The 10,187-nt window shown below is 39.2% G+C and overlaps 2 protein-coding genes across 6 annotated transcripts; one reads left to right on the top strand and one right to left on the bottom strand.

Annotated features, from left to right (window-relative positions):
- On the top strand, positions 1-5,588 carry LOC104721858 (subtilisin-like protease SBT2.6). 5 transcript variants are annotated; one of them, XM_010439926.2, is made up of 11 exons: positions 1-114; positions 835-1,048; positions 1,137-1,281; positions 1,367-1,764; positions 1,948-2,043; positions 2,128-2,200; positions 2,448-2,733; positions 3,872-4,197; positions 4,283-4,550; positions 4,639-4,920; positions 5,036-5,588. In XM_010439926.2, exons 2-11 carry the CDS (start codon positions 882-884, stop codon positions 5,440-5,442), a joined length of 2,448 nt encoding a protein of 815 aa, XP_010438228.1. In that variant the 5' UTR covers positions 1-114; positions 835-881; the 3' UTR covers positions 5,443-5,588. The 5 variants fall into 5 exon arrangements, with proteins under 5 accessions (XP_010438228.1, XP_010438232.1, XP_010438229.1 ...); XM_010439930.2 differs by having other exon boundaries at positions 7-114; positions 840-1,048; XM_010439927.2 differs by lacking the exon at positions 1-114 and adding an exon at positions 130-189.
- LOC104721857 (aspartyl protease UND) lies at positions 5,655-6,983 on the bottom strand. Its single transcript, XM_010439925.1, has one exon. The coding sequence runs from the start codon at positions 6,981-6,983 to the stop codon at positions 5,676-5,678; it is 1,308 nt and encodes a 435-aa protein (XP_010438227.1). The 3' UTR covers positions 5,655-5,675.

Here is a 10,187-nt window from a genome sequence, read left to right as displayed (position 1 = left end):
AAAAAAAAAAAAAAAAAAAAAAAAGAGGAAAAAACAAAACTTGAGAATCATAGTTTCTCTTTTTATCAATCCGTTCAGATTGTTCAAATCTATCTGCACATTTTGATTTATGTGGTGAGTAATCTCACCATCTCCTTCTCAAATTTGCTTTTGCTTTTTTATTTTTCTTGATTCGTTTCGTGAATCCAAGTAAGTTTTACCCTTTTCTGTTTTTTTGCTTTTTGGCTTTATTCCATTGAAGTTTCAAGTTATGAGGATCCTCTTTGTAAATGTAGAAACTTTTTTTTTTTTTTTGTATTGGTTTGTTTCTTCTGGGTTTGTTATATTTGCTTATTCCTTGCTTGGATGATTTGTGCAAGTGGGTTAATTCTTCTTTATCTTAAATATTTTGATGTGTGTTTACAATTTTTTCAAGATTTGTTTTTTATTTTATTTTATTTGTCTTTCTCTGTCTCACTGATTGCTCAGTAACAGTAACTACTGTAGTCTCTTCAAACAGTTGATTTTGTCTAGAGAAGGTTGGTTTACCAATCTACAGTGAGATTGAAGTCTCTCAAGTTTTTGTGTTGGTTGTTAGTTTGGGACTGGCCTTGTAAAACCTTTAAGCTTTTAGCCTCAGAGAATATTTGATTTTCAGTTGTCTGATTTAGAAAGTTTAGTCTTTTTGTCACTCTGAAAGAGAGCATAGCTATATCATAAGGTCTGTGAAAGAGTGAGATTAATTGATCATTGTTGTTTTAGAATTTGTATGTGGTGGTTTGTGATTGTTGCTGTGGATAGATATTGTTGTTTTTCAAGGATGCTAATACTTCTCATTGGATTTTGATGCTGCAGAGTAGTCTCTAGCGAATCAAGGCGGTGCTTCTTTCGTGAGAAGCAAGATGGATGTCTGGTGTAAAGTTCTCGTCTTTTTCACATGTTTCTTCTCTGTGACAGCAGAGATTTACATTGTGACTATGGAAGGAGAACCAATCATCAGTTACAAAGGTGGTGATAATGGTTTTGAAGCGACTGCTGTGGAATCTGATGAGAAAATTGATACGACAAGGTACTTTGTGTTTTCTCTTCTTCTTCTTGATTAAATGCTTTCTAATTGTTGCTTGCTAGAGTAACAATCTGTGCCTTGTTTTTGGCAGTGAATTGGTGACATCATACGCCCGTCACCTCGAGAGGAAACATGACATGCTTCTTGGAATGCTCTTTGAGGAAGGATCATACAAAAAGCTTTACAGCTATAAACATCTTATAAATGGATTTGCAGCTCACGTTTCTCCTGATCAGGTGAACTCCGATTTGAGACAGTCTCTACAGATTTCCTTTCAATGTTTAATTTGTAGCTCCTTACAGTGTTCCACTATATTAGTAGGCGGAAATGCTTCGTCGCGCGCCTGGTGTGAAGTCAGTGAACAGAGATTGGAAAGTGAGGAAACTCACCACACATACACCACAGTTTTTGGGATTACCAACTGATGTTTGGCCAACTGGTGGGGGTTATGATAGAGCAGGAGAAGATATTGTTATTGGCTTTATTGACTCAGGGATTTTTCCGCATCACCCAAGTTTTGCTTCTCACCACACATCAGTACCTTATGGCCCTCATCCTAGTTACAAAGGGAAATGCGAAGAAGATCCTCATACTAGGAAGAGTTTCTGCAACGGGAAGATCATAGGAGCGCAGCATTTTGCTGAAGCTGCTAAAGCAGCTGGTGCATTTAATCCGGATATTGACTATGCTTCGCCAATGGATGGCGATGGACATGGAAGGTTTGTTTTGTTTATTTTTGTAGCAATATACAACATTGAATTGTATGAAAAGCTTCTTAGTTTTTTCCCAATGGATATTAGTTTTAGGATATGGTAGGAGCAAGCCTTACATTCGCAGAATATGCTTAATTCACATATGATTCGTATTCTTCTTTTTGATCTAACGAAAAATTCGCCTTTCAGTCACACAGCAGCTATTGCAGCTGGGAATAATGGTATACCTGTGAGGATGCACGGCTATGAGTTTGGAAAAGCAAGTGGGATGGCTCCTCGTGCAAGGTAGATAGATAATCAATCCATAAATTGGTGGCTTTATAGACATTTATGTTCCTTTCTTCTAAATTAAAAGCTATCTTGTGTCAGGATTGCGGTTTACAAAGCTCTCTACCGGCTTTTTGGAGGCTTTGTGGCTGATGTGGTTGCTGCCATTGACCAGGTGAGCAAGAACTTAGCAAACAACTAAATTGGATAGACCAAATTTTACCGAATATATGAAATAATGATTTCTCCTGCTGGATTTATTCTAGCTTCTTCAAAGCTCTGTTTCTTCGTTCTGTTTTGAGAAGTTCATGAGTGCAATAATCTCTTGAACTGCTAACTTCCATGAATATCTAATATCTACTACTGGTCAAGAAGTTTCTCTACAAATTTCGTCATTTAAACATGTATGCTTTTCTGAGCAGGCTGTTCATGATGGAGTAGATATTTTGAGTCTCTCGGTTGGTCCAAACAGTCCTCCAGCTACTACAAAGACAACATTCTTAAATCCGTTTGATGCTACACTTCTTGGGGCTGTAAAAGCTGGTGTTTTTGTTGCTCAAGCTGCTGGAAACGGAGGTCCCTTTCCGAAAACTCTGGTTTCATACAGCCCTTGGATAACTACTGTGGCTGCTGCAATTGATGATCGCAGATACAAAAATCATCTGACCCTTGGAAATGGAAAAATGCTGGCTGGGATGGGATTATCCCGTAAGTTTTGTCCTTTCTCTGTTCTATACACTATATAGATCCACACACTAATCTTATTTATGAACAGAACGTTAGTTCATTCTGCGTTTTTTGATGAATAATANCTTCTTAGTTTTTTCCCAATGGATATTAGTTTTAGGATATGGTAGGAGCAAGCCTTACATTCGCAGAATATGCTTAATTCACATATGATTCGTATTCTTCTTTTTGATCTAACGAAAAATTCGCCTTTCAGTCACACAGCAGCTATTGCAGCTGGGAATAATGGTATACCTGTGAGGATGCACGGCTATGAGTTTGGAAAAGCAAGTGGGATGGCTCCTCGTGCAAGGTAGATAGATAATCAATCCATAAATTGGTGGCTTTATAGACATTTATGTTCCTTTCTTCTAAATTAAAAGCTATCTTGTGTCAGGATTGCGGTTTACAAAGCTCTCTACCGGCTTTTTGGAGGCTTTGTGGCTGATGTGGTTGCTGCCATTGACCAGGTGAGCAAGAACTTAGCAAACAACTAAATTGGATAGACCAAATTTTACCGAATATATGAAATAATGATTTCTCCTGCTGGATTTATTCTAGCTTCTTCAAAGCTCTGTTTCTTCGTTCTGTTTTGAGAAGTTCATGAGTGCAATAATCTCTTGAACTGCTAACTTCCATGAATATCTAATATCTACTACTGGTCAAGAAGTTTCTCTACAAATTTCGTCATTTAAACATGTATGCTTTTCTGAGCAGGCTGTTCATGATGGAGTAGATATTTTGAGTCTCTCGGTTGGTCCAAACAGTCCTCCAGCTACTACAAAGACAACATTCTTAAATCCGTTTGATGCTACACTTCTTGGGGCTGTAAAAGCTGGTGTTTTTGTTGCTCAAGCTGCTGGAAACGGAGGTCCCTTTCCGAAAACTCTGGTTTCATACAGCCCTTGGATAACTACTGTGGCTGCTGCAATTGATGATCGCAGATACAAAAATCATCTGACCCTTGGAAATGGAAAAATGCTGGCTGGGATGGGATTATCCCGTAAGTTTTGTCCTTTCTCTGTTCTATACACTATATAGATCCACACACTAATCTTATTTATGAACAGAACGTTAGTTCATTCTGCGTTTTTTGATGAATAATAATGTGTTTGTGCAGCTTCTACTCGACCTCATCGTTCGTACAAGATGGTCTCTGCAAATGATGTTCTGCTTGGTTCTTCCGGTATGAAATACAATCCGTCGGATTGCCAGAAGCCAGAAGTTTTGAACAAAAAATTGGTCGAAGGAAACATTCTGCTTTGTGGATATTCTTTCAACTTTGTTGCTGGTTCAGCTTCCATCAAGAAAGTTGCTGAAACTGCCAAGCATCTAGGCGCTGCTGGTTTCGTTCTTGTTGTCGAAAATGTTTCTCCAGGAACAAAATTCGATCCTGTTCCTTCTTGCATTCCTGGGATTCTGATTACAGATGTCTCTAAGTCAATGGTAACACAGTTTTGTTGCGTTCACTATACAGTTATTCCCTTACTCATCTTTTCCTCAACTTGGAATGCCATTTTTTCTTCTCTAGGATTTGATTGATTACTACAATGTCTCGACGTCAAGAGACTGGATGGGAAGGGTAAAGGAATTTAAAGCTGAAGGAAGCATCGGAGACGGTTTGGAACCCATTCTTCACAAATCTGCACCTGAAGTAGCTCTGTTCTCAGCTCGAGGACCCAACACTAAAGATTTCAGCTTTCAAGATGCTGATCTTCTGAAACCAGATATTCTTGCTCCAGGCTCTTTAATATGGTCTGCCTGGTCTGAAAATGGAACAGACGAGGCTAATTATGTTGGTAAGCTAATCCTCAACTCGTGCCAGAATTTATTCTTAACTACTCTATAGCAAGAAACTAAATGGTTAGGTTTTTGACTATTGAGCAGGCGAAGGATTTGCACTAATATCTGGCACAAGCATGGCTGCACCACATATTGCGGGTATAGCTGCTCTGGTGAAACAGAAGCATCCTCTATGGAGTCCAGCTGCCATTAAATCAGCTTTGATGACGACTTCAACAGTCATAGATCGAGCAGGAAGGCCTCTCCAAGCACAGCAATATTCTGAAAGAGAGACAATAACGCTAGTTAAAGCAACTCCATTTGATTATGGAAGTGGTCATGTCAATCCAAGCGCTGCTCTAGACCCTGGTCTCATCTTTGATGCAGGTACATTCTCTTTACTCAATTGACATAAACCACGGTTTTCTTTACTTCCTCTTCAATCTTTATTCAGTACGTTTATATAGCCATATCTTAATGATTGATTGGATTTTTCTTGAAGGTTATGAGGACTATATAGGGTTCTTGTGCACCACACCTGGTATCGATGCTCACGAGATAACAAACTTCACAAACACTCCCTGCAATTTCAAAATGGTTCATCCTTCAAACTTCAACACGCCATCCATAGCCATCTCTCATCTCGTGAGAACTCAAACCGTGACGAGAAGAGTAACAAATGTTGCAGATGAAGAAACATACACAATCACATCGAGGATGGAGCCAGCAATCGCCATAGAAGTGAGTCCTCCTGCAATGACAGTAAGAGCGGGCGCTTCTAGAACCTTCTCGGTGACTCTAACAGTGAGATCAGTGACCGGAGCTTACAGCTTCGGAGAGGTTACATTGAAAGGAAGCCGAGGGCATAAAGTGACTCTCCCAGTGGTTGCTATGGGACAAAAGAGATGAAGAAAAAATATGAGATTTTGTAATATTATTATTGTTATTATTTTTGTAATATACAGTAATAATAAGGTAGTTTTGTGTCTTGAGTATAAAAGAATAACACAGTTTGTATAATTAGTTTATTTTTGTTTGTCTTTTTAAAAACTCAATTTATGAGATAATAATAGTAATATGATTAAATGATATACATATATAGCTCTGTTAACTACCAATATTGTTATTTTAACATTGAAATGTTAAGAATCAAGAAGCTCACAATCAGTCCTCTGGAAATAAACATTCATGGTTCGAAGATCATAACCAACATTATAACTCTGTTGAGCCATGGCACCAATAACGCTCATATCATCAAAGGCGTTCATATTCATAGCCAAGCAAAATCTGTCTCCACTGTCACTGCTAACGAACAAGCTCTGAACGTCTAACGCCAGCTCAGCGCCGCCGGCGAAATGGAACGTGACGACGGGAAAGCCGTAGAGATCAAGTTTAAGATTCCCTTCGTAGCAAGGATTTGTGTACTGCTCCCAACCTTGAACTCGCCTGAGAACTTCTCCTAGGAAAAAGTCAATTTCTTCAGAGAGAGTTTCGTAAGCTTCCCTGGCTAAAATAGTTGGTGAGCAGCCTGTGTCGATGACCGTGCCTCCTTGGGACCCGTATCTCTTGAAAACGCCGGGTTCGATATCGAGAAGTTTATCTCCCAAAGAGATTGCTTGGAGGTCAAGGTAGTAACGGTCTTGGAATATCTGTAAAGGCGTTGGGTCGCCTTCGATGTTGGCGCCATCTCCGAGGATCAAGATGTTGTGAGGGTAAGTTGGATCGCCTACGTTGCCAAAGCAGTATGAGAATTTGGAGCCGAAATTGCGGGTTACTATGGAGAATGTACCAGGACCTAAACCTAGCACGCCGCTGTATTGAGTGAAACCGGAGTTCTCTTGTCCGCAGCCGAAAACAATGTTTGGTTTAGAGATTAAACCGTCGTCAGATGTTTGAAATGTGAGTTTTTCTTCAGCTAAAACGCCTCTGGTGTTAGAATAGTCGCGGTAGCGTAGGTGATATTGGCAGTTTCCAGTCTTTTCGTCACGAAAGATTTGGGGCATGGCGTGTGGTGCGGATTCACAGGAAGCATTACGGTAAGTTGAAGATCTTGAAGGGTGGAAAAAGGGAATGGTTTGAGGGTAGCATTTGCAGGGAAGACATTGGACCCAAGTTAGGTCACTACCTGTGTCTATGAGTAAGAGTTGCGGCACCGGTGGATTGCCGATAGAGATGTTTGCAAGGAATGCTGCTGGATTCGAAATAGGAGTGACATGTGAGACGACATCAACTGTCTCCGTGGTCCTCAAGTTATCTAGGCGAGAAACGGGGATTGACTTGGGATGCAGGTAACTAGCTTTTGTTTTCGGTGGTTCTTGGGTTTTGATTGATTTTGTGTGTAATAGTCTTAGCGTAAGTCCGGGATGCGAGGTGCATTGCTTTGGATACATGAGAGCGAATAGAGTGGTCAGAAGAGCAGCACGAATACGTAATGTTAGAGAGATGGTCATTTGATAAATCACAAAATGTGGTTTTACTTCCAATCCTTTTAATGTGAGTCGAAAGAACAATATATATGACATTGAATCTTTGTGTGAACTTTTATTTTTTTTCGTATGTAAGATTTATTTTCTTGCATGATTCATTGATTTTACTAACATAACTTCAACACATACCAAGCTGATTATATTCTAGGCCAAAAAAAAAAAAGATCGCGTCCATATATGTATCACTCACGTGTTTAATCTAGATTCAAATATATATGTTGTCAACAAAAAGAGTACCCCGATCATATGTATCAACTTTATTTTTTCGTTCTAGATATATTTTCAGAGAAGAGTAATCAACGAATCACGATCATGAATATCACATTGGGATTTTTGTAAACTAAACAAACAATTCTTGCCATCAGTTCCTCTTTAAAGCTCAGCACTTCATGCTCAGTACTGTAACTAAGAAAACGTAAAGATTCCTTAATTTGCACCTAAAACTTTTAAAAATAATATATATTTTTATTCATCCTCTTTGGGTCTTCTTGTTCTCAAACTATTCTTATTCACCCTGACCAATCTATTCCGCATGTCTAGTCTTATCCCATCTTAAAGGAGAGTAGGGGCAGATTAGTTTTTTTTTTTTCTGTAATTTTTATTTTAGGTTGAGCTATAAATGCATTCACACATTATTTATCTCATACCTACGAACCTTCTTAAAAATTAAGATACACAATATAAAAGTTTTACTGAATATCACGTTGCCATCAACAACTCGACTCCTCAGATAATTCGTAAAAAGCTTGGAACAACATTTAAAAAAAAATAACAAAACAATCTCAAGTCAGGTAGACGTTTACCAAAAAGAAAAAGCAAAAAGAAGAAGTACCAGACATATTTTGGAAACCTAAACACATTTCGAAAACCTGTCATAACTAAAAAAAGACAAATCCTATATATCAATGCGGTGACATATGGGTTTAGACGCTTAGTATTGATGTGAGCATAATATGCTGATTCGTCATTCTCCTTTATTGGGTCACCATAATATGATTTGGTATTCTCGTTGATCGGTTCAACATGACATGCTGATTTGGTATCCTCGTTAGTTGGACAATATTGCTTAATCTGGTCATGATTTGTAACTGTTTGGACATGTTCACCAATGTTGAATGTCCCACCTACGCGAGCCTGTGAAGTTCCCACAAAAAGCAAGAAGAGGAAGACGATGAAAAAGAAACCGGATTTTCCCAATCGAGTGGACATTAAATTGTTGAAAATTAGGGTTTGTTTTTCTGAGATAGAAATCCCATGTGTACTTTACTAATATATATATGTTGTAATTTCCTTTTCCTACTAGGATAAGTTTTTTAAAATATGTAGTATTTGCGTTATATATATACTCTTGTGTGAACGTCCTCTCTCGCAAACTGGACAAGGCTGCAGGAAACAATGTCTTTGGCTATCACCCTCACTGTCAACACATGAAATTCACCCACCTCTGCTTCGCAGATGATTTACTAGTCTTTGTGGATGGTTACAAGTCCTCTGTAACAGGGGTACTGCAGGTCTTTGAGGATTTTGCTACTCATTCGGGTCTCAAAGTTAGCATTGAAAAATCAACAATATACACAGCTGGTATGACGATCGATGATAGAGAGGAGATACTTCGGCACTTCCCATTCGAATGCGGTTCTCTGCCAGTTCGATATCTCGGGTTACCATTATTGCCAAAGAGAATGTCTTCCGCTGACTATCTCTTTCTCTTGGAGACCATACGGATGAAGATAAGTTCCTGGACAGCGAGGGTGCTTTCTTTTGCGGGGAAGCTTCAACTCATCTGTTCGGTAATACTAAGCATCACAAACTTTTGGATTTCAGCTTTTCGCTTACCAAAAGCCTGCATCAGGGAGATTGATCAGCTGTGCTCTGCTTTTCTATGGTCCGGTCCTTCACTGAATGCCAAGAAAACCAAGATTGCTTGGTCTGAGGTCTGTCTTCCAAAGAGTGAAGGTGGTTTAGGTATACGCTCGCTAGAAGAAGCAAACAAGGTGTCGGTTCTCAAATTGATATGGCGAATACTTTCTGCAAAAGATTCCTTATGGGTTAACTGGGTTAAACGCTACCTCATTAGAAGCGGTTCTCTCTGGACAGAGAAAGCTAGTTCAACTAGCGGTTCATGGATCTGGAAGAAACTTTTAAAATATTGAGAGCTGGCTCAACAGTTTCATCGAGTGGAAGCGCACAGTGGGGCAAATACATCATTTTGGTTTGATAACTGGTCCTCCTTGGGACGTTTGTACGAAACATTAGGCGCTAGAGGCTGTACAACTATGGGTATACCAGCATCAAGCACGCTGGCTGTAGCTGCGGCTATGAATAGACGGCGACAACATCGATCAGCTATTTTTGGTTCTATTGAAGAGGAGATTCAGTAATTTCAGTCTACCCGGACATATGGAGAATATGATGTACCTCTATGGAAAGTTCTGAACGACCATTATCGTAACCAGTTCTCAACCAAAGCTACTTGGCTCCATTTACATGCGGCTAAACCCGCAATGGAGAATTATCAAGCCATATGGTTCCCCAATTCTACCCCTAAATATGCTTTTATCACTTGGTTGGTGGCTAAAAACAGGATAGCAACGGGTGAACGTATGCATAAATGGAAACCTAATGCACTCACAAACTGTATCTTTTGCAGTAACTATCTGGAGACTAGAGAGCATCTCTTCTTTCAATGTCCGTTCTTGCAACAGGTATGGGAGGCGCTGGTTAAAAAGCTACTCTCAGACAAATTCACTACACACTGGAGAGAAGTCATGGCTCTACTAGCCGGTGACACCTTGGACAAGACAACACGGTTTTTAGCGGGTTATGCTTTTTAGAATACAATTTGGAGAGAAAGAAATGATCGACGTCATGGTGAACAACCTTCGACGGTGGAACGACTAGTCAAATTCATAGATAAAAATGTCCAAAACAGGGTGAGCACAACAAAGGAGGGAGGTGGTCATACTCTCCAAGTCTGGTTCGCCGCAAGATTTTACTAAGCATGTTGTTTAAAAATCTTTTCCGAAACGTTTAAACTAGCTTTGTAACAAGTTTATTTTTTTTTTGAATATAATTTAATATTAGATTCAAAAAAATATATATATATATATATACTATTGTGTGGATTAACAATTGGCCTGAATCCCCTAGCTAAACCCTAGCTAATGA

The sequence above is a fragment of the Camelina sativa genome, chromosome 11, assembly GCF_000633955.1.
Source record: "Camelina sativa cultivar DH55 chromosome 11, Cs, whole genome shotgun sequence".
NCBI classification, from domain to species: Eukaryota; Viridiplantae; Streptophyta; class Magnoliopsida; order Brassicales; family Brassicaceae; genus Camelina; species Camelina sativa.
This window is presented reverse-complemented; position numbering and strand designations above follow the sequence as displayed.

Bases quoted from the DNA above. Each gene is read 5' to 3' on its own strand.
- LOC104721858 (XM_010439926.2), top strand. From the start codon at position 882: ATGGATGTCTGGTGTAAAGTTCTCGTCTTTTTCACATGTTTCTTCTCT. The intron at 2,201-2,447 runs GTGAGCAAGAAC...TTTTCTGAGCAG, and splicing joins TGGTTGCTGCCATTGACCAG to GCTGTTCATGATGGAGTAGA. The intron at 2,734-3,871 runs GTAAGTTTTGTC...GTGTTTGTGCAG, and splicing joins GGCTGGGATGGGATTATCCC to CTTCTACTCGACCTCATCGT.
- LOC104721857 (XM_010439925.1), bottom strand. From the start codon at position 6,983: ATGACCATCTCTCTAACATTACGTATTCGTGCTGCTCTTCTGACCACT.